This window comes from Pipistrellus kuhlii, unplaced genomic scaffold (genome assembly GCF_014108245.1).
Source record: "Pipistrellus kuhlii isolate mPipKuh1 unplaced genomic scaffold, mPipKuh1.p scaffold_m20_p_90, whole genome shotgun sequence".
In the NCBI taxonomy this organism is placed as follows: domain Eukaryota; kingdom Metazoa; phylum Chordata; class Mammalia; order Chiroptera; family Vespertilionidae; genus Pipistrellus; species Pipistrellus kuhlii.
In genome coordinates this window covers 822,500-850,465 of record NW_023425596.1, presented here as the reverse complement: position 1 = coordinate 850,465, position 27,966 = coordinate 822,500, and the positions used below count along the sequence as shown (strand labels likewise).

At 57.8% G+C, this 27,966-nt stretch overlaps 4 protein-coding genes across 8 annotated transcripts in view; all 4 read right to left on the bottom strand.

The window, feature by feature from the left end:
* Positions 1 to 3,658: 3,658 nt before the first annotated feature.
* On the bottom strand, positions 3,659 to 4,365 carry APOC1 (apolipoprotein C1). The gene is made up of 3 exons (XM_045578208.1): positions 4,184 to 4,365; positions 3,830 to 3,903; positions 3,659 to 3,736 (listed from the first exon to the last, which is right to left on the bottom strand). The coding sequence occupies exons 1-3, from the start codon at positions 4,239 to 4,241 to the stop codon at positions 3,659 to 3,661; spliced, it is 210 nt and encodes a 69-aa protein (XP_045434164.1). The 5' UTR covers positions 4,242 to 4,365.
* Positions 4,366 to 8,113: 3,748 nt separating this feature from the next.
* Positions 8,114 to 27,966, bottom strand: part of APOE (apolipoprotein E) — a 22,287-nt gene continuing 2,434 nt past the window's right edge. Inside the window, exons 2-5 of one of the 2 annotated variants that reach the window (XM_045578206.1) lie at positions 12,237 to 12,243; positions 9,888 to 9,946; positions 9,272 to 9,449; positions 8,114 to 8,920 (exon numbers count right to left, since the gene is read on the bottom strand). In XM_045578206.1, the coding sequence (XP_045434162.1) occupies positions 8,227 to 8,920; positions 9,272 to 9,449; positions 9,888 to 9,930 (915 nt within the window). In that variant the 5' untranslated portion in view covers positions 9,931 to 9,946; positions 12,237 to 12,243 and the 3' untranslated portion in view covers positions 8,114 to 8,226. Of the gene's footprint in view, positions 8,921 to 9,271; positions 9,450 to 9,887; positions 9,947 to 10,540; positions 10,629 to 12,236; positions 12,244 to 27,966 lie in introns of those variants that run through there. The other variant, XM_036428712.2, reaches the window with a different exon arrangement.
* On the bottom strand, positions 12,375 to 23,845 carry TOMM40 (translocase of outer mitochondrial membrane 40). Of its 2 annotated transcripts, none has more exons than XM_036428709.2 (10): positions 23,719 to 23,845; positions 23,355 to 23,622; positions 22,601 to 22,668; positions 22,055 to 22,147; positions 21,264 to 21,365; positions 21,080 to 21,185; positions 14,445 to 14,567; positions 14,272 to 14,348; positions 14,087 to 14,189; positions 12,375 to 13,021 (listed from the first exon to the last, which is right to left on the bottom strand). In XM_036428709.2, the coding sequence occupies exons 2-10, from the start codon at positions 23,614 to 23,616 to the stop codon at positions 12,882 to 12,884; spliced, it is 1,074 nt and encodes a 357-aa protein (XP_036284602.1). In that variant the 5' UTR covers positions 23,617 to 23,622; positions 23,719 to 23,845; the 3' UTR covers positions 12,375 to 12,881. The 2 variants fall into 2 exon arrangements, with proteins under 2 accessions (XP_036284602.1, XP_045434161.1); XM_045578205.1 differs by lacking the exon at positions 12,375 to 13,021 and adding an exon at positions 13,831 to 13,862.
* The window catches only part of NECTIN2 (nectin cell adhesion molecule 2), a 25,727-nt gene continuing 23,229 nt past the window's right edge, over positions 25,469 to 27,966 (bottom strand). Inside the window, exons 7-9 of one of the 3 annotated variants that reach the window (XM_036428705.2) lie at positions 27,299 to 27,362; positions 27,047 to 27,145; positions 25,469 to 26,507 (exon numbers count right to left, since the gene is read on the bottom strand). In XM_036428705.2, the coding sequence (XP_036284598.1) occupies positions 26,241 to 26,507; positions 27,047 to 27,145; positions 27,299 to 27,362 (430 nt within the window). In that variant the 3' untranslated portion in view covers positions 25,469 to 26,240. The remainder of the gene's footprint in view (positions 26,508 to 27,046; positions 27,146 to 27,298; positions 27,363 to 27,966) is intronic. The other 2 variants (XM_036428706.2, XM_036428707.2) reach the window with 2 other exon arrangements.

Sequence of the window (27,966 nt, the reverse complement as noted above, 5' to 3'; positions counted from 1 at the left end):
AGTCCCCGGACATGTGTCTGCCCCAAGTTTGAGGCTCTCTTCAAAAGCAGTGTGCCCCGGCCCATGGGGCTCAGTTGGTTGGTGTGTGGTCCCCAGGCACCAAAAGGTTACAGGTTCAATCCTGGGTCAGGGTATGTGTGGGAGGCCACAGATTGATATTTTCTCTTACATTGATATCTCTATATCTTCCTCTCTCTAAGCATGTTCCTGGGTGAAGATTTTTTAAAAAGAAGAAAAGAAATTGATTGGCTCTAAAGTGCTAGAGAAATAGCCAAGTAAAAATTAGTAATTGTTGCTGAGATTGGTTTGGCTCAATGGATAGAGCATCAGCTTGGGGACTGAAGGGTCCCGGGTTCGATTCCGGTCAAGGGCATGTACCTTGGTTGCGGGCACATCCCCAGTAGGGGGTGTGCAAGAGGCAGCTGATCGATGACTCTCTCTCATCGATGTTTCTAACTCTCTATCTCTCTCCCTTCCTCTCTGTACAAAAAATCAATAAAATATATATTTTTAAAAAATTAGTAATTGTTCAAATAAAGGGGTACAAAATATACTCTTTATTTTTATTATTTAAATATAATAAATATATATTATATTTATTATATAATATTATATAATAATATAATTAGCCAAATTAGTTAGGGCCAAAATATACTCTCTCTCTCTCTCTCTCTCTTTTTTTTTTTTTAAATGTATTTTATTGAGTTTTTACAGAGAGGATGAGAGAAGGATAGAAAGCTAGAAACAGCGATGAGAGAGAATCAGCGACCAGCTGCCTCTTGCACACCCCCTACTGGGGATGTGCCCGCAACCAAGGTACATGCCCTTGACCGGAATAGAACCCGGGACCTTTCGGTTCGGAGTCCGTTGCTCTATCCACTGAGCCAAACCAGTTTCGGCCAAAATATACTCTTTTTAAACAAAATTTAAATTCCTTATTGTTTAAAGTATTACAGATGTCTCCTTTTCCCTCCATTGACCTCTCCACAGCCCCCCACCCACCCCCCAGCACATGCCCTCACCCCTGTGTCTGTGTCCATGGGTTAAATTTATATGCATGCGTACAAGGCCTTGGGTTGATCTCTTACCCTTCCCTGCCTTCCCTCTGAGATTGGACAGTCTGTTCGAAGCTTCTGTGTCTCTGGATCTATTTTTGTTCATCAGTTTATGTTGTTCAGGATATATACTTTTTAAAAATATATTTTTATTGATTTCAGAGAGGAAGGGAGAGGGAGGAGATAGACACATCGATGATGAGGGAATCATTGATTGGCTGCCTCCTGCAGGCCCCCCACTGGGGATCAAGCCCACAACCCGGGCATGTGCCCTGACCAGACTTGAATCCGGGACCCTTCAGGCCGCAGGCTGACGCTCTGTCCACTGAGCCAAACCGGCTAGGGCCAGAATATACTCTTAAACTCTTAAACTAGCTAACCCCGGCGCAATGCCTCATCCGGTTACTGTCTCATGAGGGACGAGGCAGGTGACTCCGGGAAGAGGAAGGTGGGCAGAGGGAGAAGGTGGCCCCAGGACCTCACTGGGCTGTGACCTCAGGCAGGTGGCCAGCCGACTGTGTCTCACTCCGTTTCCTCCTCTGAACCACAGGGTCAGCGAGAGTCCACCTAGAGGGGTTTGCAAAAATGTAATGCTTAGTGTTTGTTCCGTGTTTCCAGATTTAGCACGTGTGTTTCACCAAATGCTATTATTTAAAAATATATATATATTTTATTGATTTTTAAAGAGAGGAAGGGACAGGGATAGAGAGTTAGAAACATCGAGGAGAGAGAAACATCGACCAGCTGCCTCTTGCACATCCCCTACTGGGGATGTGCCCGCAACCAAGGTACATGCCCTTGACCAGAATCGAACCTGGGACCTTTCAGTCCTCAGGCCGATGCGCTATCCACTGAGCCCAACTGGTTTCGGCGAGAGATTTAGAAATATTAATGAGAGAGAAACATCGATCAGCTGCCTCCTGCACACTCCCCACTGGTACATGCCCTTGACCAGAATCGAACCTGGGACCCTTCAGTCTGCAGGCCGACGCTCTATCCACTGAGCTGCACCGGTCAGGGCTCACCAAATATTACTGAGCCACTGCATATGGTGGGGGCACGGTGGTGACCAGCAGCCTTGTCCCTGTCCTCTGGGGCTCACAGCGCAGGGGGGGCGGGGGACGTGGGGGACAGCCATCACCAGACGAGAAAACCCAGACGGGGCAGGGCTGGGATACAGGGTTTGACTCAGCCAGGGGGTGAAGGAGGACTTCCTGGAGGAGGGGACCCCACCACGGAGACTTGGAGGATGGAGATGGCCTGGGTCTCCTTCAGGGCCCGAGCGGAGAGTGTAATGCACGCCTGCTGTGTGCACGCCAAGGCCCAGCCAGGTCCTTATCTTGGGCAGCCCACCAGGGAAGACCTACCCGCCCCAGGCCGGGGTCCCGCCCCGCCCACTCCTGGCGGTGTGACCTGGCACAAGGGGCTTGGCGTCCTCCTGGCATTCCCGGGGCCCAGCCCCCAAGGTTCACGCGTGCAGATTCTCCTGAGATCACCAGGTCCAAAGTCCTGGGCACCATCCCTTTCCGTCTGCTGCTCCTTTCCAAAGGCGCAACCCCACCCTGTCCCACAGCCCCTGCCCCACAGGAAAGAGCGCTCAGGTTTCTCTAAAGCATTTTTATTGCTGCTGGTGGTGGGAGGGAACATGGGGCACAGTGGAGGCGGGGTGTGTGTGTGTGTGTGTGTGTGTGTGTGTGTGAGAGCCCCCTCCTGGGTGCAGCCGCCCTCCTGGCGTTCAGTTGAATGTTCTTTTAATTGCCTCCTTTGCTGTGCGGAATGGTTCCTTAATCCAGGACCTGTAGGGAGAGACGGGGTGGGGGTGGGGTGGGGGTGGAGGAGGGTGGGGAGAGGGGAGAGGGGGAGATGTCACTGTGTCTTGCCTCCTGGGATGTCCCCCCCCCCCCGGATGAGGAAGAGCCCTGGGCTGAATGGCCCAATTTCTGTGCCTCAGTTTCCCAGCTGCACCAGAGCTCTTTAAAGTCAGAGCACTTAGCCTCGGCCTGGCTTTCAGGGCCTGCCGTCTCTTGATTCTTGCATGTGTCCTGACCCGGGATCGAACCCCCAACCTCGGCGTACCCTGAGGACGAAGTTCCACCAGCCGAGCCACCCAGCCAGGGGCCGGACCTCAATTGAAAGTGTTCTCTCTTCCGAGAAGGCCCAGCCCCCCAGTCGGCAAAAGCCCCTCCCAGCCTATGATTGTTTGCACACACCCCGTTTCCGTCCTCAGTGCGGGCCGTGTCTGCGCAGATTCTGGGAATTCACCGATTTCGTGTTTGTTCCCCAGCCTCAGCCCGCCCCCAGAAGGTCAGAGCTCCGAGGGCTGGGATTTTGCCTGGTTGCTCACTATTACTCCCCACGCTGCAATAGTTCCTGGTGCTTAGCTGCTGCTCAACAGACATTTGTTCAGGAATAAGTGATTCTCACCAAAACACCTCTGTGAGGGCTCCCGTGGCCTTCCCCTCGGAGCCACCCATTTCACAGATGAGAAAACTGAGGCTTGTGCTCACACAGTGAGTCTCGGCCAACCTGTGGTCCCAGATCCGTCCAACCCCCCAAGCTTGGATCCTTCACCACCCTCTCTCCAGTCCGGCCGGCGGGGAGAGTCAGGAAACCGGCCCCCCATGTCTGAGCACCCTGAGGTCCAGCTGTGTGACCGCAGGGATCTCGTCGCTTTTCCCAGTCTGTTCATGGATCCCCCCGCCCGCCCGCCCGCCCCCGGGGAAGGGTCCTCACCAGGTGTCCGGGTCTTTGATTTTGTCAAGGGCTGCCGAGACCTTCTCCTTCACCGTCGTCCCAAACGTCCTCAGGTTTTCCTGGATGCTGGAGTTGGCCTGGGCCGGAGCTGGGCCTGCCGGGAGAGAGGGTGAGCTTCCAGGGACAGAAAGAGACCCGTGGGTGTGATTCTTGGGGATCGTGGGGTTAGGATGAGCGGGGAGGGACCAGCTGGCGTTCGAGGACGGCCACCTGTGAGAGGACCCACCTGGCCGCGTGGTAGTGGGGTGATCAGTGGGCTCCGGAGGGGCCCCAGAGCTCTCAAGGGTCCTCTAATCCTGGATCCCAGGCCCTTGGCAGCTTCGTGCTCCCCAATCCCAATCCCAATCCCAAGCCCCGGATTCTCCCACTTTTACCTTCCAAAACCATCAGCAGAGCCACCGCCAGGACCGAGAGCGACAGGAGGAGCTTCATGGCTGGGCCGGAGGGCACTCTGGAGGGAGAGGTGGGTGATCAGGGGCGCCCCTCCCCCTCCCCCCAGGTTCTCCCCCCCGTTTCCCGGTGCCCTCGGTGTGTGGAGGGTCTCTCTGGGGCACCGAGCACCAACCTGATGCAGTTGTTGGACTGCAAGGGTAGCAGGTCCCAGGCTGGTCTGGCCTTTATGGTCCGGGGAGGGGGCGGGGCAGCGCCTCTCCCTCCCCCTGGGCCTCCCCTGGAGCCCGCCTCCCTGTGCCAACACCTTGTCCTGTACGCCCCGTGCACCCCTGGCTGGTGGGGATGAGTGCCGGGTGGGACATGGGCAAGTCCCTCAGCCTGAAGCCTCCCGCTGCGCACGACCCTTCCCTCCTGATCTCCCTGAGTGTGGGGACCTCAGGGGCTTCCGGACGCTCCCCTCCTGCTTCACCCCACCTCCCAGCCTCAGAGGGCCCCCCAGTAACTGCTACTGAGTCACCCCACTCACCCGGCCGCTCTCCCTCCCATCGCCTCCCTCTTCTGAGCCTCTTCAGCTCAAACAACTCTTGCTCTATGTCTGCGGGGTCCACCCACGCCCCCTCCATTCACACTAGCCCAGTGGCTCCCAACCTTTCTTTGGCCACACCCAACCGAAGCACCCTAAAATCCTGATGCCCCCCTGTGACATATCCTTTTTCTGTTTTTTCCTAGCATGAAACATTTTTACTTTATGAAGTTCAGTGTTCTGGCATATATATAAGCAAAACCACCTTTCCATATACTTATTATTATTCAAAAATTGAGCTCCTGTCGAAACCGGTTTGGCTCAGTGGATAGAGCGTCGGCCTGCGGACTAAAAGGTCCAGGGTTCGATTCCAGTCAAGGGCATGTACCCTGGTTGTGGGCACATCCCCAGCAAGGGGTGTGCAAGAGGCAGCTGGTCGATGATTCTCTCTCCTCGGTGTTTCTAACTCTCTATCCCTCTCTCTTCCTCTCTGTAAAAAAATCAATAAAATATATATATATTTTTAAAAAGTGAGCTCCTATTCCCAGGGAGGGAGCCTAAAAGGCCATGAACTTGGTCTAAACAAGCTTCCAAGAACATGGCATCCATGAAAAGAGAAAAATGAAAGAACGAAAGGACAGTTGAAGGACTGAGGAAGACGTCACAAAGCAGTTGTTTAAAAAAAATAATAATATGAAGGGATATGAAAAAATAGCAAATAAAGTTTCAAAACATATAACAGAGAACTGAACTGCGAAAATATGCCACGATATATACCTGTAACCGTACACGAGGCCCCTCGCACCATAAGAAATGCAAAGAGCTCACTGTTAATAAGAACTCGTCTTCGAATCGCCCCCCTAAAAAAGCAAATCGCCTCCCCTGGGGGGTGTGAGGGAACCACTGCACCAGCCCTTCAAGCTCCCCAGCGCCTGGCATCTGACACAGCTCAGGCTTCCCGGGGGCCTAACTCCTCAGACCCCAGCCCCGCTCTTGGGGCGGGGCCTGCTCAGTCTCTCTAACGGGCGCCAGGCTCCCGGGCCTCCATCACCCGCCAGCGCCACGCCTCCCGGGGCCCCTGGAAACACTCCACTGCTCTTCTTCACCCTCGGGGGTCCCCCCGCCCCCACCCCAGCTCTACACCTGCCCCCCAAGGCTGGAGTCCAGTGCTGCCTCCCTTCTCAGCCGCCTTTGACCGTCCGTGACCCCTGGCAGCTCCGGGGAGGGTGGCCCCGGGCCCCAGGCTCTAGGTTGGCTGGCCTTGTGCCCCCACAACCACGTGTCAGCCCGGAGGGGGCGGTGAGGGGGATGGTTGTGAAAGGGACGCAGAGCCGGATCCTGGCAAGATTGCAACACGCCTCTGGCCAGCTCAGCAGCTTCCCGCCTGTCAGCCCCCGCCGAGCCGTCTCCCGGCCCCTGCTTTCCTCGTGGGCCAGCGTCCCCGGGCACCCACCCGCTGCCTGCCCTCCGGTCTGGCCCCGAGAGAAAGCTCTGCGTCTTCAGTCTCCTCCTCACCCCGACTACAGGGACATCCGCTTACAGTGGGGAAACTGAGGCTCAGCCAAGAGCATTCAGAGGCGCAGTGAGGGGCTGAGTGTGGGGTGCTCTTTGACCCCCCCCCTTCCCAGACTCCAAGCTGTCTCTCCAGATCCTCGCTGGGGTCAGCCCCCCGCTCAGTGCCCGCAGCACCCTTTGCCAGCCCTTGTCCCACCTCGTTTTTAAACTTTTTAATTGATTTTTAAATTATATATGTGTATATATATAAATATTATTGATTTTGGAGAGGAAGGGAGAGGGATAGAGACAGAAACATATCGGCTGCCCCCCACCAGTGATGGAGCCCGCCCTGATCAGGAATGGATTCAGGACTCTCGATTCCTGGGTCGACACTCACTGAACCGCACTGGCTGGGCTGTCCCACCTCCTAGAACTGCCTGGGGCTGCAGTGAGTGGGAACCCTCTCTGCTCAGGTGTGTTCATGCAGGGGAACTCAAAATTCCTCTCTTCAGATGGGAGACTGACGTGTCCGCCCCCACTGCCACCTGGGGAAACGGAGGCCCTGAGAGGCTTTGGCCCAGCTCCAGGCTTGGCTCGGAGGAGGCCCGGCCTTTGAGCCCACTGCCCCTTCCCCTCCTCCATCAGCCCTGGGTGAGTGGACAGGCAGGCCCGCCGCCTGGCGTCTGTCGCGGAGCCGGCTCCCGCTCTGGAGCCGGCGTGGGAGAGAGCACCGCGGCTCCAACTCACCCGCAGCCCCGGGGCCACGGGCTGTGCAGACCCTCCCGGGGCCCCTCCCTCCTCCCTCCAGCCAGGACCCCGCAGGCAGCCGGAGGGGAGTAATGAGATGAGGGCTGGGGACAGGAAGCACAGCTCAGAGTGAGGGACTCGTGAACCAGACGGAAGGAGAGGGGCAGAGGGCTGGAGTGAAACAGAATGGCGGAGCAAAGAGCCTCACCGGGGAAGATGGGGGAGGGAGGAACTGGGCTGGGGCAAGAGAAACAGGTGGGGAGAGAAAATAGAGGGGGAGGGACACAGGAAGCTGAAAAATGAGGCCTCTCAGTTACACAGGGGCCAGGAGGGGCCGGGAGGGGCCGGGAGGGGCCAGGAGGCAGAACCAGGTGAGGTTGGCTGGAGAAAGGGGAGAGACAATAAGGGGGGTAAAGATGGCTTAATAGTAAGGTGACCAGACATCCCGATTTTTTTTTTTTTAAAGAGGATTTCTTTCTTTCTTTTCTTTTTAAAATATATTTTATTGATTTTTTACAGAGAGGAAGGGAGAGGGATAGAAAGCCAGAAACATCAATGAGAGACAAACAGCAGCCAGCTGCCTCCTGCACACCCCCTACCGGCGATGTGCCCACAGACAATGTACACGCCCCTGACCGGAATCGAACCTGGGACCCCTGTCTGCAGACCAACACTCTATCCACGGGGCCGAACCGGTTTCGGCAGACATCCCGATTCTTTCACAATTTGACCCGCGTCCTGAGGCGTTTTTAAAAAGTCCCGATCAGGACGGTCCGGCCGAGAGCGGGGCGTCGGGTCACCGTATGAACAGTGGCAGTGGTCTCGGGTCTCCTGAGTCCCGGCAGCTCTAAGAAGCAGGTGTGAGGAGGCTGGGCAGACCTGGGCTCAGGGCAGGCTGGACCCCAGGGGAGGGCTTGTTCCAGAACCCGTGTCTCAGGGACAGAATGCAAAGGGGCCGAGGAGAGAGAGAGAGAGAGGGCGGCAGAGACAGGAAGGGGAAAACCCCAGAGAGGCACAGGAGGACACAGACAGAGCCAAAGCGGAGACAAAGACACGGACAGACACACGTTCAGAGGGGACGGGACCGTGTGGGGAAGGAGAAACTGAGGCCGGGGCTGTAAGAAATCACTCAGATGCCTGCAGATGTGAAGCTTGTGAGCCTTTATTAAGCCAGGGCCCCAGGGGGGCGGAGGGGGCAGGGACGGGACCCCGCGGGCTGGGAGAGGGGCTTGGGGCCCACGGGGCGCGCGGCGGCGCTCAGTGATTCTCCACGGGCAGCGCCGTGGGACTGGGGCCCAGGGCCGACTGCACCTTCTCCACCAGCCCGGCCCACTGGCGCTGCATGTCTTGCACCAGCGGCTCGAACCAGCCCTTGAGGCGGGCCTGGAAGGCCTCGGCCTGCAGGCGCATCTGGTTGGCCTGCTCCTCCACCTTGGCCTGCAGCCCCTCCATCTGGTCGCGCATGTCGTCGAGGCGGTCGCGGGCGCGGGTGCCCATGGCATCCAGCTTCTCGCGCATCCGCTGGCTCCAGGCCTCCGCCCGCTCCCGCAGCGGCTGGCCCACGGTGAAGGCGCGCTGCTGCAGCGGCAGGAGGTGCTCGCGGAGGACGCCCACGCCGCGCTCCGCGCCCTCGCGCGCCCCGACCCGGTAGAGCGCCAGGCGCTTCTGCAGGTCCTCGGCGTCGCGGAGCAGCCGCTTGCGCAGCTTGCGCAGCTGGGAGGTCAGGCGGCTCCGCAGCTCGTCGGAGTTCTGGCCCACCATGGTCTTCACCTCGTTGCGGTACTGGGTCAGGCGGGTGTGCACGTCCTGCATGTCCGACTCCAGGCGGGCCTGCGCCGCCTGCAGCTCCTTGGACAGGCGGGTGTGCGTCTCCTGGGTCATGGGGCCCAGCTGCGCCTCCAGCTCCTCCTTGTAGGCCTTCACCTCCCTCATGGTCTCCTCCATCAGCATCCTGCAGGCGGAGAGGGCGCCAGGGGGTGTGTGCGGAGAGAAGAAGAGGAAAGGTGGGTGGGGGAGGGCAAGAAGGGCGCAGAGACAGAGTCAGAGTCAGAGACAGAGACACCCAAAAGAGGGAGAGGCCAAGAGGAGGGGACAGAGACAGCCAGGAGCAGAGAGGAGCAGACGGGCTAGAATGATGTTGGGCGGCAGGAGGGAACATCAGGGACAGGAAGAGATGAGGAGGATCAGAGAGCCGACGCTGAGAATTCAAAATGGCAAGCGGAAGCAAGCAATGAGCAGACCCCCGAGGAGCTCCAGACGGGAGCTGCCCGCCAGGAGGCCGGGGCGGGGGCGGGACACTCACGACAGTTCCTGGGAGACCTGGGCGCTGAGCAGCTCCTCCTGCATCTTGTTAGACAGCGTCTGCACCCAGCGCAGGTAGTCCCAGAAGCGGCCCAGCGCCTGCTCCCACGGCTGGGTGGCCTGCCTCAGCTCTGGCTCCGGGGTTGGCCTGGCCACCTCCTCCACTTCGGCCTGGCATCCTGCACGGAGCAAGTGCATGGCCGTCAAAGTCCCCCGCCCTCTTCACGCACATAGTAGGTGCTTCACAAATGCTCTTGTGCTGCTTTAGAGCATTGATGGGTAGGGAGGGGTGGAAGGACGGCGGGTCTGTTTCCTCACTGGACAGGCATCCACTGAGTGTCTGTGCGTGTGTGCTCCGTGTGGGGTGATGGAGAGCAATCCCAGCTGACATGGATGTGGCCCTCACTATCCGCCTGACAACCATGCGTTAGAAGCTGTTAGAGCTCCCATTGTACGGATGGGAACAGTCGAGGCCCCGAGAGAGTAACCGCTGCTCAGAGCCAGCGGGTGTCAGAAGAGGCTCAGACCTGGGCCTCCTCTCAAGAGACCAGCAGAAGGGACAGGGATAGAAGGGAGGGGGGCAGGGGCAGGGAGCCTGAGCAAGCACCATCCCATACCTGCCAGGAGTGTGACCACCAACACAGCCCACAGGACCTTCATCTTCAGTGCCTTCAGTCTGGGGGGCGGAGAAACTGTCAATCAATAGCCAGTGGGGGCTCCTCCCACTGGGGCTTGGACTAGGCCTCTCTTAACCCCAGACCCGCATCTTCCTAATCCCATCACAAACGTGTGCTGCTGTCTGAGGTCCTCCTTGTCTTCTCCGATCTCATCCCCTCCCCCACTGAGCTCCATGTGAGCCCAACGGGGCATTCTAGACCCAGGCTTGCATTCCTTGCTCTCCCTTCACATCCTTAACTCCATCTCCACGCCCAAGCGCCATATTAGCTAATATCAGCTAATGTGATCATTTAAAAGTCTTCCTTCAGCCAGTGCTCCAGCTAACCTGCCACCACCCTGAGCGGAAGTCTGAGGATGAAGGGGACACCCAGTAGGTGCTCAATAAATGGGTGACAATTTGTGGGCTCTTTCGATGGCTCCTCTGGTTGTTCCACAGGTCGATTTGGGGTGCCCCTCCCCCACCCCCAGGTCCAGCCCCCCCGCCTCCAGACTCATCCCCAGATCCTGCTTTTTCTGGCTCAGACAGGACGGTCACCTCCTCCTCCCACAGAGGCCCTGAGCTGGTCTCTGTGCCCCCAATTCTGCTCCTCACCGACTGCTGGGCACCCGGTCCTTCTCCTCCGCTCGGGCTGAGTAGACTCAGGGATCCCAGGCTCCTCCAATTATAGGGCTCCCCCGCCCCGCCCACTCCTCCAGGCTGGGGCAGCTGGGCCAGCCCCTAGTCACGAGGTGGGCTGTTCTCCCCTCCACACGGCGAGGAGGGGGAGGAGGTGGGGCTTGGAGGCTCTGGGATGCCCCCAGCCCCCAGGAGGGGAGTGACATCTCACCCAGAAACTCGGCGCCCTCAATTCTGTGGGGCGGGGCCGGCGAGGGGAAGGAGCCAGCAGCCGCTGGTGAATAAGGCTTGGGGAGGGGGCTGGGGCTTGGACTCCGGGTCTGAGGGAGGCGAGCTGGTGGCAGAAGTGAGACGGGAGGGCTGGGGACATGCGGCGCCCCTACTGAAAGCCTCGGCTGAGAGTGGAACCTGGGTCCTCGCCGAACTCCCTCTGGCCGTGACCTTGGGCACAGATGAGCCCATTCAGAGTCCAGCACAGGCACTGTGGATCCCGGCCGCCTGAATGTCATGCCTCCGCCGGCTTGGAGCTTTCATGCTGCCGTTAGGGCGGGAGACGCTGGAACCAAACTGCCCAGCCTGAACTGGGCTGCCCCTCGCTAGCTGTGTGCGACCTTGGGCAAATGACCAAGCCTCTCTGAACACCCAGTTTCTGGTCCACGTAACGGGGAACAACTGCACTTACACCATCTGTCAGTGACGCAAGAAGCTACATACGTCCCTATGTAACCTCGTCAACAGACGGTCCTTGGAACTGCGGCAGGATGTTTAACAAAGCTCTTTACCGGGGGGCTAGTTGATAGAAACTTTAGTTCAGTTCCTACATAGTTCAGTTCCTACAGCGTCTCATCAGTATAATAAGGCAATGGCCAGGACGTTGAGTCACCCCGCACTCTGTGTGAAGTACTGAGCAGCTCGCACACCGCCAGCACTCACTCCCCAGCAGCTGTTATTTCACAGTTAAGACAGATGGTGAGGCCACACAGGGAGAACGGGATTCCACGGGGTCAGGAAGGGGGCCTCGGAGTGGACAGGGAATGCATGTTGCGGATTTCCAGGCAGTAAAGGTCCATTTCTGCTCAGCGACCTCCCTCCCCAAACCCTAGGTGTGTGGGGGCAGACAGGGTTTTCAGTTCCCTTAGGAGCCCTAGGTGGGCCAACTGATCTCCCCATCAGATACCCGAGGCACAGGCGACCCAACCCGCCTCCCCCACTCAACCCAACTCATGGCCTTCTCCCCGTTTTTCCCGTCACCATCCTCATCATGTATCAGATTTGCAAATATTCCTCCCGCTGTATGGGTTCTTTTTCTTGGTGACCTTTAAAGCACAAATATTTTTTCCATTTTGGTTTCTTTTGTTCTTTGTCAGAGTGATTCTGAAGTGTTTCCAGGTGCCTGCATTCTTTAGGAAGCCCCTCCCTCCCCAGTAGAAAGCCCCATCTGCCCTTTTCGGAATCTGGAAAGCCCCCCTTCCCCCTCCCAGCTCGCAGCCTCTCTCCCTGACACGACAGTGCCGCTCTTGTTGCTTCACCTCCGAAGGCAAAGTCCCCCGCAGCCTCTGGCCCGGCCAAGCGGGAGCCAGTGACCAGGCTACACCCTCCCGAGGCCTGATGTCCCAGGAGGCTGTGACCTGGGCCAGGCCCTTCCCCACGTTGGGCTCCGGTTAGCCAGGACCGACTCCCTTTCTGGGTCATCCTTCCATACCCAGCCCCGTGGCGCCCCCCTGTGGCCGCCATAGGAAGAGCAGGCCGGATGGAGTGAACAGGGGTGGAGAGGTAGGAAAGGCAGGTCTCCCATTTTGGTTTCTTTTCCTCACGTATATTTTTTGTTTTTTTGCTTTTTTTTCTGTAAAATGTCCCAGTTCTTCCATAACTTATAAACATGATTTATACCGAGGAGTGGATGGGAAAGTGGGTGGGGGCGGACCTGGGATGGGGAAGCTCCTCTTCTTGCTGCCCCCTCGGGGCGGGGCCCCGAGATCTTTGGGGGTGGTGGTGGTGATGCCCCCACACCTCCCTGAGGTTGTCTGGCAGCCTCTGCCCCTGGTGCTCAGAACCTGGCGGGCGTACCCCTCGACTCCAGAACCCCTCCCGGGCCCCAGGTCCACAGGGCACACAGCCCCCCGTGCTCCGAATCCTGAAGCGCCCGTGGTTCTAGAATTCCCCCCTCAGCTGCTGGGGTGATGGCCCCTCCTTTCCGCGGCCCCCCTGACACCAAGGAGGGAGGGAAGGGAGAGGGAGGGGCGCGCAGGTCCCCCCCTGTCGGGGAGGAGCAGGGGAATCTAAGGAGGGAGGGAGTGGGAGGCAGAGCCGGGCGGGCTCAGCCGATGGTGAGGCCAAAGCCGCACTGGAACTTGTTCTTGCGGTGATTCAGGAAGGCCCCGAGGGCCAGCGTCAGGGGCAGGGGCGGCAGCTTCTTCTCCAGCGTGGCGCCCACGATCCAGTTGCTGTCCACGGAGCCTGCGGGCAGACAGCGCGCTGAGAGCCTGTGCCGGCCTCCCAGGGCCTCTGGTGCTCCAGGCCTCACCAGACCCCGCCACTGCGGGCTGCAGACCTGTGACCACCTGTTCCCAGAAACCTCTTCCTGTGCCCCAAGTGCTTCCGCCTAGAAGGAAGCCCTCTGCCACCCCCCGGGCTCCCTATTCCGTCCGACCACACCAGGTCTGCGCTCTTGCGGACGGGCCTGTTCTCCCCGTGTGATCCGAGGACAGGCCGTCCCAGCGCCCTGGGCACAGCTCGGGCACAGCGGGCGCTCAGTGTCCGCTGAACGGAAGACTGAACGGGCCCAGCCAGGACTAGCTCAGCGGCTGAGCGCTGGTCCAAGAGGTCACTGGTCTGATTCCCCGTCAGGGCACATGCCCAGGTTGCGGGCTCAATCCCCAGTGGGGGGTGCGCAGGAGGCAGCTGATTAATGGTTCTCTCTCATTATTGTTTCTATCTCTCCCTTCCTCTCTGAAATAAAAAATATATTAAAAAAAAAAAAAAAAAAAGACTGCCCATCCCCGGGCTTGTTCACTAGAGCTGGTGATGTGCACCTGCCAGTGTCCCCCCGTGTGGGAAGGAGGCTCACTGGCTTCACGGGACAAACCTGGGACCCCAACCCAGCCTCTGCAAGAGCAAGGCTGAGAAGCCAGAGGCGCAGAAACCCCTGGGCCTCATCTCTGGCGGCAGCAGCGGCCTTCGGGTGTCTTCATACCCTCCACCCAGAACCACTGAGGCCCAAGAGACTTAAACCCTGACACCAGGCCGAGGCGGGCACTGGAGGGGGTCGGGTCTGGCAGTGACTACAGCCTCCAGGAGCCTCGTTGTGGAGAGTGGGGTGGCCGGATATGCTCCAGCTGCCTTCTACTTCCGGAAAAAGGGTAGTGATGGGGGAGGGGTGCTGGCTGGGGGAAAGGGGGAAGGAATGTAGTAGGGACAAAGCTTAGGCCCAGGTGATTTGGAGGCCCTCAACAGTCCCAGCATGATGCCATTCAGCATCTCCTTGGCCTACACCCACTCACGTGGGGAAACTGAGGCCTGTACCTTTGAAGAGGAGGTTGGCCTTGGGCAAGTCCAGCTGGTACCCGAAGGAGACACTCGTGTCCTGCATCCTTGTGCTGGCCTCAAACTCCACGCCGACCTGCAGCTGGAGGGGCCAGGGCAGCGGCGTCAGCACCCCAGACCGGACCCCCCGGCACCCCAGCCCCTGGCGGCCCGGCCCAGCTCACCTGGTCACTGGCTTTGTGGTAGTACGTTGCGTGCATGCCCGCCTGGCCCAACGTCACTGTCGCCAACCAGTTGTTCACTGTAAGAGAGCGTGTGGGGTGGGGGTGGGTTACCAAGGAGACACGAGAACCCAGGACCCCTCCCGCAGACCCAGGGGTCCCGGGCCCAGACTCACACGTGTACTTCCCGGCTAGAGACATGACGGTGCCCTCCTCCCCAGGCCGCCGGTGGTAGACCAGCTCTCCGCCCAGCGCCAGGCACGGCGTGATGCTCTGGAGGTAGTGGGCCACGAGGATGCCTGTGGGGAGACGGCAGGTGTCACCGGGGCGGGTGGTCCGTTCCTGCCCAGCCCGGGTGCTGGCCGGACTCCTGCTCCCGTGGCCTGGAAGGCAGGCCCCTGCCGGGGGCTCAGGGCCCGCCCCAGCCCCCCACTGCTGCTCCGTGGAGCTCACAGGCAGCCCCCGGGGGACCTCACTGGCCTGCACAGCCCCGAACGGCCGCATGCAAGCGCCACCATTTGCAGGGGAGGCCGAGGGAGTGAAGTCCCTCAGCCATGGCCACCAGATGTGTGAGAACTCTCTGCTGCCGGGCTGGCAGGAGCGGAGGGTCAGGGAGAGCACACCTCGGGGTGCCAACGGCACTGCAGCCCACCACTCAGCTGTACCCGCAGGCGACGGGGTCACTTCTCAGTAAAGCTCCTAAAGGAGTGGGTGTGGCCACAGCATAGAGCACGCCCTGTGCTCACCGGACTGACCCTCTGCCCTCGGCAGCGGGAACGCTAGAAGCCCCCCTAGTGTTTGCCAGCGGATGGCTCTCAGTTGCCGGACTGCATTCCTGACGCCACGGGCTGAGACTCATTCATGCCTGTCTTTAGAGCGGCCCCACACACGTGATCTTATGGGAGGGGAAGAACCAGGGGAGACAGGGAGTGACAGGGAAACAGACAAGACGCCGACAGAGGCAGGGAAGCAGAGGGCAAAGAGGGATGGAAGAGTCTCTGCAGAGAAACCCACCAAGACTGAGCAGAGACAGGCCGTGAAGTCATGTAGCCCAACAGGAAACAGGAAGACCCCGTAGGGGAACGCAGGGACAGGACAGAGCATGATGCTGCTTCTCAAAGAAAATCAATCAGATACACAGACTCAAACTGGCATGGGAGCGGGGCAGAAATGAGGGGGGGGGCCCACGATCAGTGAGTGGGCACGTTTGGGAAGGGGCTGCCAGTGGGGCTAAGGCGGTGGTAGGAAGCTGCGGCTCTGCTGAGTTTGCCAACCACTGGGATAGGGGCTTAATCACAAGGAACAACAGCCTGTTATTGGAATGGAGAGTCTAGGTCAGTGGTCGACAAGCACATTAGTCAACAGAGCGACAAACCACGGCTCGCAAGCCAGTTTGCCGACCACTGGGCTAAGGGAAGCCAACGGTCCATGGCCAGGCCCCAGGCGGTGTCTTCTGGGGAGGCTGGGGTCATGGCCCGGCTCACTGAGCCACAACAAGCAGATGATACAATCAGCCCAGAGCCGGCATTAACATTACCAGCACACCTCTGGCCGGAACATCCTTACTCAGAGGGAAACTGAGGCCAACAGAATGAAAAGTGACTGGCTAGATCAGGGGTGGAGAACCTTTTAGTGCCAAGGGCCATTGGATCTTTATAACATCATTCTCAGGTCACATAAAATTATCAGCTTAGCTGAAACCGGTTTGGCTCAGTGGTAGAGCGTTGGTCTGCGGACTGAAAGGTCCCAGGTTCGATTCCTGTCAAGGGCATGTACATTGGTTGTGGGCACATCCCCAGTAGGGGGTGTGCAAGAGGCAGCTGGTCAATGTTTCTCTCTCATTGACGTTTCTAGCTCTCTATCTCTCTCCCTTCCTCTCTGTAAAAAAAATCAATGAAATATATATATTTTTTAAAATTATCAGCTTTAAAATTTAGCCTAGTGCCCAGCCAGGGTGGCTCAGTGGTTGAGCATTGACCGATAAATCAGGAGGTCAGTTTGATTCCTGGTCAGGGCACATGCCCGATTTGGGGCCTCAGTCCTGAGAGGGGGTATGCACAAGGCAGCCGATCAATGATTTTCTCTTATCACTGAGGTTTCTCCCTTTCCCTCTCTGAAATCAACAAAAAGGTATTTAAAAATAATTAGCCTGCTATATTTGGTTAAACACTGAACTCACCCCTAATGCCCTGGCAGGGCCAGACCAAATGATTCTTGGGCCTTATGTGGCCCACGGGCTGGACAGCCCCCCCCTGTGGCCTTGAGTAACAGAGGGGCCTAAAACTCACTGGCCTCTCAGGTCTGCCAACTGCTGGGACTGAGGGCTGTGTGACCCTGAACCTCTCTCCAGCTCTCCCTCCTCCCATCTCCTGGGTCTGCCTTGTCCCTTGATGCCCAGCTCCACCCTCCTCCCTGGCCTGCCTGAGCCTCACCCTCTCCCAGCAACTCAGAGGGGTCCTGCTAAAGCACCAACTCCAGCCCGTCTCCCCTGCTCAGAGTCTGTGCGGCTCCCCATGTGGCTCGGCCACTCTCCTCCCTCACACAGCCGGGCACACGTGCACTGGGCTGCCATCCTCCCCAGGGGACTCTGGTGCTCACGCCGCCCCGGTCCCCGCTCCCACCACTCCTGCCATCACGGGAACGCCAATCCTGTGGTCTCCCTGCCGTCTCGCTCCGTCCCCACGTGCCCGCGGGGCCTGCTGCTCCCAGCGCACATCCTGGGCCTCTGGCGGTGGCCAACGGGGCTCAGGGCCTCTTCCTCCCAGAGCCGCACAGCTCCCTGGGCGGGATCCGCCTCCTCCTCCGACATCTCCCTCCCTCCCCTCTCTCTCCTCACCGGCTCAGCCAGGCCCCCTCCCACACCCGTGGCACGTGAGCTCGCCGAGCCAGGGCTTGGCCCAGACCGGCAGATCACCTGGACCCATTCTGCAGGGCCTACAGCAGCCCTGAGGAACCCAGCGAGTCCAAAACCCGCGAGGAGAGAAAGCAGGTCAGGTTTGTGAGACCAAAGAGCAGGCCTCTGGCAAGGGCAGAGCTGCCAACCTGGGAGAGAAGTCCCGTTTCCTGATCCACCTCCCAAACCTGCTGGGCCGGGGCAGGCGCAGGCTCCCACCCCCGGACCTTGGCCCTGCGCGGCGGGGGCCACGCCAGGACTCCTGGGGAGTCCCTGGGGCGGGACCTGAAGGGAAGGTGGTTCTCGGCGGCCCCCGCCGGACAGGACTTCTCTCTGCACCGCCTGCCCCCACGTGCAGTGCCCGCTCCCGAGCACTAGGGGGGCGGTCTGTCCCTCCAGGTGAGACAGCTGCGCCTGTCCCAAGTTCTCGCAGCGACCTGAGCAGGATTCTCCAACAGCAGCAGCCACTGGGATCATCTGCTTAAAGGCCAATGTCTCTCCCTCTGGTCCAGGGCCCTGCGAGGGCAGGGGGGAGGGGGTATGTGTGTCTCAGAGCCTGCTGCTCCCACACACTAGGTGCTTCGCATGACACAGAAGCTCCTGAGGAGCCGAGGCCCTGGGGAGGGAACCAGGTAAGAACCCGGGCCCTTGAATGAGGCCGTGATTCACGTTCCAGCTCCTCGGAGTCCAGGCAATTCGATTTCACTCAGGCCCGTTTGCTCATCAGTGAAATGGGGGCCATAAAAACAGACACCCCCAAAAACAAGACACCCCCGCCCTCCGCCCGTTGTGGGGTGGCACTGAGACACAGAGCGAGTCCTGCCCACACCCCTGGCCTGCAGCTTAGCGCTGATGATGTGCTCCAGCTCTCCTTCAGTGAGAGGTGGTCAAATGAGGAAACTGAGGCTCAGTCCAAGCCGTGGGTGGTAAGTTACTCCTGTGCTCAGCAGTGACCTGGACCAGTAGGTCCTGTTTTTATTAGTCTGAGGGGGAGGGGAGGGGCTGGGAGGCCAGTGCTGGGAGGGTGTGCGGGGGAAGGAGGTGCTGGTACCAGAGGGAAGAACATGGATTCTGGAGTCCGACCTGCTGCGCCCTCTGGGCCTCGGTGAGACGGGGACAGTGGATCCGGGAGCTATAGCCTTACTGCTGCTCCCAGGCCTGGGACTGACCACGGGGAAGACGCACGTGGTATGCTCAGGGCTCGACAGAGGCTGAGGGAACGGATGGGACCTGCCATCACGCCGCTCACTCCTCTGCTCAGCGTTTCCTGGGCACCTGTTCTGGCCCCAGCACCGTCCCCGGCGCCGGCACACCAGGCAAGTTCCTGACATCCTAGCACAGGACAGCCCTAGCTTAGTGGATAGAGCATCAGCCTGTGGACTGAAGGTCCTGGGTTCGATTCCGGCCAAGGGCATATGCCCGGTTGCAGGCTGGATTCCCAGTGTGGGGCATGCAGGAGGCAGCCGATCCATGATTCTCTCTCATCATTCATTGGTGTTTCTATTTCTCTCTCCCTTTCCCTTCCTCTCTGAAATCAGTAAAAATATATTTAAAAAAAGAAAAAAAAAAGAGTGAGACAATTCAGAGGGAAGTGCCATAAAGACTATGGGACAGGGTGAGGCAACACTACAGACATAGGTACATTCTAGTCACAGGTCTGTTGGTGAGGGTGGTGTGTGCCCAGAGACATACTCGGCCATGTCAAAGCCAGAGAAAAGCCCCAGCCAGTGTGGCCTGGTGGTTGGATGCTGACCTATGAACCAGGAGGTCACGGCACATGCCCGGGTTGTGGGCTCAATTCCCAGTAGGGGACGTGCAGAAGGCAGCTGATCAATGATTCTCTCATCATGGATGCTTCTCTCTCCCCTTCCTCTCTGAAATCAGTAAAAAGTGTGTACATGTGTAAAGGTCCTGGGGTAGAAAGAACACAGGGATCCCAGGAAGTGTCTCACATGGCCCAGCTGCAGGGGGAGTGATGCCATTAAAGGTCAGGAGGGACCCGCATTCCCCCCACGGAGGAAGCTTCACGTCAGGGGCCTCTCATGCCCAGCTTCCCAGCTCCCGAATGGCCTTCCCCTCCCTTTCCCGCTGCTCCCATCTCCTGCAGGGAGCTTCTCTTCATCTGGAAGCTCAGAGGTGATGCCTCCTCTGAGGCTCCTTAGCCTGGCAGGCAGAAGGCAGGAGCGCTCGGGCCCTCCCAAGGCTCCCGGCGTCGCCTTCATAAAAGCCCTCAGGACTCCCTGCCCCGGAGCCCACTGTCATGACCCATCAGAGGCAGGAATCAACATCTCCATCCTTCCAGCTGTTCAAGCCCAAAACTCGGGAGTCGTCTGGATCCTCTTCTATCTCCCATGCCCAACCCACTACAAACTCGGGCGCCTCCACATTGAAAGCACACCAGGACTCGACCACTTCTCACCCCTCCACTGCCCCTGCAGCGGCCCCTTCCTACCTGTCCCTCACCTGTCAGCCCAAGGGATCCTGTTACCGTGTTTCCCCGAAAATAAGACATCCTCCGAAAATAAGACCTAGCGCATGGAAAGATAAGACGTCCCCTGAAAATAAGACCTAGTGCAACTTTGGGAGAAAAAATTAATATAAGACACGGTCTTATTTTCGGGGAAACAGGGTAGAAGCCAATCACATCCTGTCTTATCAAGCGCCTCCGGTAGCCAAACGTTCACACAGCCTTGTGCGATCTGGTCCCCGGACCCCTAACCCTCACACTCACCCTCCTCCTCATCCACGGCAGCCACTCTCCTCCTCTGTGTTCCAGGCAAGGGTCCTGCCTCAGTGCCTTTGCACTTGCTGTTTCCTCTGGCTGAAAAGCCCCTTTCCACATAACTGCTTGGAAGCCTTGTGCCTGCCTGCCCTCAGTCTTTGTTCAAATACCATCTATGCAATGAGGCCTTCTCTGAGGACTCCATCCAACCCTCCTGAGACCTGAATCTTTCTGTTCGTCTCCACCACCTGACATCACTCTGTATGGACTGCTGTGCCTGGGTGTGCCTCCCCTACGACGGGAGCTCCCACAGGCAGACATAACTCTCCTTTGTTCAGCACTTTATCCTCTGTGCCTAGAACACACATGCACACGGTCAATGTATACCCACTAGATAAACGTAAAGAAGCCAAAAGCAGACAGACGCCCAGAGACAAAAAGCAACGCACACAAAAGCCGGGCTGGAGGTTCAGTGGTTAGAACGCCAGCCCTCAGATCGAAGGTTCTATTCCCAGTCAAGGACATATACCCGAGTTGCAGGTTCGATCCCCGGCCTTGTTGGCAACCAATCAATGTGTCTCTCTAACATGGATGTTTCTTGTTCTCCTTCCCGTTCCCCCTCCCTAAAAATCAATGGGGAAAAATATCCTCGTTTAACAACAAAACACCCACCCACCCACACCCACAACCAAACAACGGAGAAGCTAGAAGCGGAGACAGAGCCCAGTGGTTCCTGCCCCCGCCAACCCCCATCAGGCACTTCCCTCGCCCGTCTCCACATCTCAGACCGTCTCCTTCCCAACTGCAGGTGGAGCCTGCGCCCTGGGAGCCGCCCTGTGCCCTCACACATAGGCCCCACGAGTTAATGACAGCAGCCATTTCCTCGGGATCCACGTGCCTGACCCTCCGAAGCATTTCACACACATGAACCTACGTGACCTTCTCAATGGCCCGCGAGGCAGCCCGATTTTATGGGCAAGACAACTGAGGCCCGGCGGTGCTGGAGCTTCCTCCCGGTGCAATGAGGCCGGCGCAGAGCTGGCTTTGACTCTCTTCCTCACCCACGATGCTGTGCTGCAAAACCCCTCCTGCCCGTGCCCATCTCTCAGAGGGTGGAAAGGGGGCACAGAGGAGGGGACGGACTTGGACTTGGTAAAGCCAGGACTAGGTTATGACCCCTCCCGCCCGCCTCTTACCTGAACCCACCAGGACGTCTGGGTTCCCCAGGGTGACGGCTGCGGTGAAGTCGGAACCCCGGTACTCCCCATCCACCTGCCAGTTCACAAACTTGGACTGCTGGGTCTGTGGGGAGAAAGGGAGTGTGAGGGCAGCCTGGCGCTCAGGGAGGCTGGGCGAGCAGGTGACTTGACTCCCACTCACCTGGATGGCCATCTTGGACCTGAGGCCGGGGCCCAGCTGGTGAATGACCTGAGCATTGAGGCTGCCACTGTTGTCCATGTCGCCCACCAACACGGGGAATGCCTGTGAGGCAGAGGGGAAGGGAAGGTAAGAGGTTAAAGGTCAGGAGCCTAGCATTATGGAAGAGCATAAGGGATGGGCCCAGGTGGAAAGCTCAGACTCAGAAAGCCTCCGCTGGAAGGCCCCCCTCTGGGCTCCCACAGCCTTTGGGTGACTGCTCCTCCCCCGGAGCAGACCGCCCCCTCTTCACTAGACTGTGAGCCCCACAGCCTGTCACTGCTGTGTCCCCTGCAGAGAGCTGGACACAGGTTTGCTGACTAAGTGCGTTTATTGAATGGAACCAGTTAACGAACTCAGTCTCCTAACTCCACCTGATCCTGCCCCAGTCTCCTTCCAGGCCCCCCGTTTTGCCCCCACTCCCCTAACCTAGCCTCTGCACGCCATCCCGAAAGACACTTCTAAAGCATAAACCTGACCATGACCTTCCCCAGTTCAAATCTCTCCATGGCTCTCTAGTGCCCCCTAGAGAAAGTCCAAATGCCTAGTTTGGCATTCAAAGCCTCATGCAACACAGGACTGGGCAGAGAGCAGGGGTTCAGGATGAAGGACCCCTATTCCAGTGCACCTCGGAGAGAGACAGTCCCCTCACAGCACCCTCCGCGGCTCTGGCTTCTCCCTGACAAAGCCTTCTGGCGTTCGGCTCCATACTCGTTAGAAGAATGACACAATGAACGAAATGACAAGAACCTCACCTCTGTGGGACTCAGCTGCTTTGTCCCCACGTACGTTACCCCGAAATGGTAGTTGGATTCCCCGATTGTGCTGAGGGCTACTGTGTGGTTCACCTGAGAGAAGAGGGAGGGCTGTGGGGATGGAGCTGTAGGCCACCCCCACATCATCCCAGCTGAGCCCACCTCCAGCACAGTGCCCCTCCAGCCTGGGATGGGGGCATTTGCCTGTTGGGTTTCCCAATCCAGGAGGAAAAGACCAGCATCTCTTGGCTGGGAGCCTGGAGCTAAGACTCAGAGGAGTGGCTGGACTAGATTAGAGATTTGGAGAAAGAATGCGCTGGGGGGTGGACTACATACCTGGCATTTCATTCTACCTGGATGCTATGGGGGAAGGGGTATCTCTGAATGAATTGTGGGTCCCTAAACACCGCCGCTGAGAAGTCAGCCTGGCACTGTGTCTGGGTCTTTTCAAGTACCAAGGAGCCCAGCCCTTCGGGAAGGAGCAAGGGGGTTGTAGGCCAAGGTGCAGGGGGTGGCTGGGTGACCTCAGGAGGCAGGAAGGCTCACCTGGAAATGGTTACTCAACCCTTTGTTGACTGTGAGCTTGACACCTTCCATCTGAATAGGAAACAGCTCTGAAGAAGAGAAATATTGTCACCCACACCCACACCCACCTCTCATCTCAGCTCTCCCGTCTCCAAGGAACCACAGCACAATGGTCCCACAAAGTATCCAACCAGTAAAACGGTAGGATGGCCTGATGGACGGGGCCAAGACCAGGGCCTCTGCCTGCATCCAAATCCCACCACTGTGTGCCTTTGGTAAGTTTCTTTATCCTTGACAAACCTGTCATCTGCCAGACGACACTCACCACGTGGGAACATTGCAAAGACTTAACGAGTGAACATGCATTGAATGCCAGGGCAGAACGCGGTAAGTCTCCATCGTTTCTGCTACCGCGATTATCCCAAGTCAGAATCCAGAAGCTTTGGGGGCTCCGTCCCCACCAGACCCTCGCTGACACTGTGACCTTGGGCCTCAGTTTCTTTGCGGATCGCACGAGGAGGCCGGCTAGGCCGATCCCTGGGGCTGCTAAGGCTTTTCTCCGCTCCTATGCCATTGCACTCCAAGGTTCCACCATTTGATCCCATCGTTCCAAGCCCCAAGTCCAATGTTCCACCACTCGATCCCAACGTCAACTCCCAACGCTGTTAAATAATTCCGGAAGCCGGTGCCAGTTCCCAAGGTTGCCTCAATGTACTCCCGCCCTGTCCCCCGAGGTACAGGCCATCACACACCCGCCGGGTCCCTCGCCCCTCACCCTTGCACTTCCGGTGGCACTCTTCGAACGTGCCGGGGTTGGGGAGGCAGCCGCAGGCCCCATCGTCCGCGGTCCCTGCAGGCGTCCCGGGGGTCCGTTCGGAACCTCGACCCGCGCCGGCCCCAGCACCCAGGCCGCCCCCGAGCGGCGGCAGCGTGAAGCCCGGAGGAGAGGGGGGAGGCGGCGGCAGACCCACGAGGGCGGGTGCGGGCGGCGGCGGTGGCCCTGCGGGCGGCGAGCTAGCGGCCAACACGTTCCCCATGGTCGCCTGCAAGGGAAAAGGTCAGAGGGCGGAGGTCAGGGCCCGCGGCCCCGGGCCCAGTCCCCAGCCAATCCTCGCCCTGCTCTGGGGCCCGGTTCTCACTGGCGGCAGCGCCTGTTCCCGGCCTGGGCTCCGCTCCCACCCCGTGCGCCACGCGCAACCGAACCCACTGCCGCCGCCGCCGCCACCGTCGCCCCGCCCCGCCCCGCCTATTGGTTGAACATGCCCTGGGTTCCGCCCACCAGCTTCAGGGTCTGGCCCTGCTATTGGAACCACGGATGAGAACCCACCCATTTCTTCTAAACGCCCTTTTTTATTGGCTGCCACTCGCAAGCAGGTTAAAGCACACCTGCCCGCCCTTCCCCGTGCCTATTGGTGTGCTACGCCGCGGGTTTCGGCGCTGCTTTACCATTGGTTTGTGCTGAGCATTTTGCAACGCCCCCTGACTCGTCGCCTCCGCCCCTCTTTGGAAGGCAGGCCTCTTTCCACTGCGCCCGGCGGAGAAGTTGCCTTGATAATTGGCCGGCTTTGGCCCTTACAACATTATGATTGGCTCCGGCAGGCACAGGTCCCGCCCTTGTGACATAATCAGACTGGTGCGCTCATTGGCTAACGTGCAGGGTCGAGGGACACGGGTAAAGGTGCGTTGCGCGGCAGAGGCTGCTAGGCAGCAAGGTCAGGCCTCGCGTCCCATCAGGCACCGCGGCAGAGGGGCAGACCCCAGTCCCGAGTCAGCGACCGAGAACCGGAAGTTCTGGATTTTCCCACAGTGCATCGGGAGAATTCTAACCCGCTGTGTGAACCTTCGCCGGCTTCTTGTTACCCACAATGCTTTCCCTGTTTAACGCGACAGTTGCCGTAGACCCACCGATCTCTCGTTACCCATCATGCCTTCTGCCCCCTCAGCCCCCCCCCGCTCCCCACACCCCGGACCTGCGTCACTGCGGCTTCTATCTTTGGCCCATTCATTTCTGTCCCATTACCCAGCATGCCCCCGTCCCATTCATTTCAGTCTCACTGCCTGTACTACCTTTAGCACATTTCTGTCTGCACTTCCGACGTTCTTCTAGCCCTTCTTAAATTAACCATCATGTTTTGGCTCTATTATCTAGCATGCCTGCGGCCCCTATTTCTCCATTTATTCATCTGTCTGCCTCTGGTTCATTCATCCAGATCTATTACCCATCATGAGCTCTTATTATTCATGATTTGACTTTGGTCTATTCTTACTTGCCATTTATCCATTAAACCGAGTCCCTCATACTTAATTACTACCATTTATATCTCTGTTCCGTTTATTTCTGCCATTAGACTGCTGTTGCACTGTTTCCTTTTCATTAACTACAAGTTCTGGATTTCTCTCCCCCTTTCCTTCTATTACCCATCATTACATTTTTCTTTTTGCTTATGCATATTTAGTCATTATCCCTTCCATTATTTTTGTCATGTCTTTGGCTCTTATTTTTGTCTATAACACATCTTGACTTTGTTTACCAATCCCCTTAAGTCCTGGGCCCCCTATTTATTACCCACCATCATGTTCCACCCTCCTCCCCTTCACATCCCACAGAATACACAAGTTGAGACCTGGTCAAAGTACAAATTCATATTGGTAGGAAATTCCCTATTACAAAACAATATCAGATCCCTTCCAGGGGTCTTCAAACTACGGCCCGCGGGCCACATGTGGCCCGCAGAGGAGTCTGATCCGGCCCGCCAGGTTTTTTGGGCAGTGAGCGCAGCCGAGGTGTTACCGTAGGAATTAGTAGTTCATATAGTCCGGCCCTCCAGCTCTCTGAGGGACCGTGATCTGGCCCCCACTTTAAAAAGTTTGAGGACCCCTGCTACCCCAACCCAGGTGACCATCTCCTCCTCCCCCCTCCCCCCGGGAGATGTTTGGGTCCCATTACACTGGGCAGCAGTAAAAGGTCGTAGTAGTCTTCAAAGTAACACGGAATTGTTCTCTCAAGGCTGGGGTCAGCAAGGCACACTCTGCATGACACTCACCCTATCTAGTCCTTGTCTAGTCCTTGACGGGGCGGAGGGGCTTAATCCCCAGAAGACAGGATTTGGGTAAGTGGGGACTCAGGGAAGGGTCCGGACCCTGTGACTCCTGCCTGCAGGAGGGAGATGGGGAAGCTATACCTTGGGCTGGGGACTCCCCTCCTTCCCACCACTGGGAACAGACAGGGTAGGAGGGGTCAAGTGGGGCTCTGCTGCCTGGAGGGCTCAGGTCTGAGCAGCAAGGTGCCTGCCCCCCAACATCCAACCCAGCAGAGCTATTGGGAGCTAACTACCTAAGGACACATTGGAGGTCCGGGGTTTTCTTTGGAATTTGGGAGGAGACGTAAGAGGTATGAACTAAGGAGTCACAGTTTTAGGAGTCCTCGGGTCAGATTGTGCAGAAAAGTATTTCCCCTCCCTCAACTCATGAGATAAGATTGTCAGGTTTCTGTAGGTCAGAGATAATGAATTAGAGGTCACAATGGACCCAACAAGGTAGAAGTCACAGATGAGATGCCTGTGTTCGCTAACAGTGGTCTGGCCAGAGCTCAAGAGGCACTAGATTCCTGGCAGAAAGCTGAGGGATCAAAAAGAGAAGCAAGAGCCAGGGCCATGGCAGCTCACACGTACATGGCCCGGGACATGACAAAGCCTTTGCTTGAGTAGGAATCAGAGGGACTAGCGTAGGAGAGGGCGTCATAGATGGGGTTGATCTTGTCCAGGTAGTCTTCCTCATCATCATCCAAGTCCTCCAGATCCAGAGGCAGCCTCTCCACAACAGGCGGCCCTGAAGGCACCAGGATGGGGGACCCGAGATTCATGGCCCCCAGGATCAGGGGCCCCGACCGCTCTTCCAAGGTGGGCAGCTCATGGTACCGAGGCATTTCCTGGGGACAAGGAGGGAATAGGAGCTCAAGGTCACTTCCTGAGCTTGACACAGAATCCCCTTGACTCCAAAATCTTGACCATCTCCCCACACCAACCAGACCCAATCTTACCCCTTGTCACGGGGTCAGTCATATGGCTTGTCCCTAATTCAAAGCATGGACCTCACCCTGTCAATCCTGAGTCTCTACTCTGTCTTTTGATTTCTGATCTGAGTCTTTGCCCATGAACCTTTGACTTTGACCTTGATCTCAACTATTTAACCTTAAGCCTGAAATAGCCCCTTCAACTTTCACTAGTTACAACTGCAATATCTGACCCCTGACTTCCAGCAGATAGCTGATGGGACTACATGTCTTACTGTATCTAGCACATGTAGATGTTCAACCAGTCTTCACTCTAACCTCAGGTCGCTGGGATTTTTCAGTCGTGACCTCCCCCACTGAATTGTAAACATGACCGGAGACACAGCTCTGAATCTGAGTTGTGACCTTTAACCCTTAACCTCTGTGTCAGCGACTGTACCCAGCCTCATCCTTACCCGAGATCCTACCTGCTCAGCACACGAGACGCCAGCATCGAAGTAGGGGGTCTTGAGTGGGCTGTGCTCTGAGGCCCCAAGAGTGAAGAGCTGGGAGGGCTGCAGTGAGAGGGGGCGGGATAGGTCAGGACCCCCGCCCAGCCCACCTCTTTCCCCAACTCCCTCTCCCCACCATGGCCCTACGGGGGAAAGGTGGTGGGCGGGGGGGGGGGGGAGGGGGGCGCAGCCCTGGGTTCCGGGCAAAGAGCTTACCATCTCTGGCTCCTCCAGCTTTGCCTTTGGGGTTGGTGGCTTGTATGACGGAGGCCCCTCCAGGCTGTGGGGTAGGAGGGAGACCAGGTAGAGGCTCAGACCTAAGCCCCCCGACCCTAGGACCATTGCACAAGCTCCTCCTCCTGCCTGCTATCCCTTTCCACCCCCCCGCCCCCCACTCCCCTTGCCCAGCTCACTCCTCTCCATCCCACGAATCTTCTTCCAGGAGGCCTCCGATTCCCCAGGAGGATCACGATCGCCTGTACACCTCCCTCTTAGGGCACTTAACTGAGTTTGTATTTGAAGTGTCTTTGTTTTTTGTTTTTCTCTCTCTCTCTACTGCTTTTCAGAATGGAAGGGAGGGAGGGAGGGAGAGAAGCATCGATAAGAGAGACACTTTGACTGGTTGTCTCCTGCACACACCTGAACCAGGGTGGAGGTGGGGAGTGAACCCACAACCCGGGTACATGCCCTTGTCCATGAATAGAACCAGCGACCCTTTAACCACTGAGCAACACTGGCCAGGGCTGACATGTTATTTCTGATATCACTCAATGACTGTAACCAACCATGAGCAAAGTGAGGGAGAGAATGAGATCTTGATTAACATGGTGTTCCCAGAACCCACTATGAAGAATTCAGTAAATATTCATTAAGAGAGTGAATAT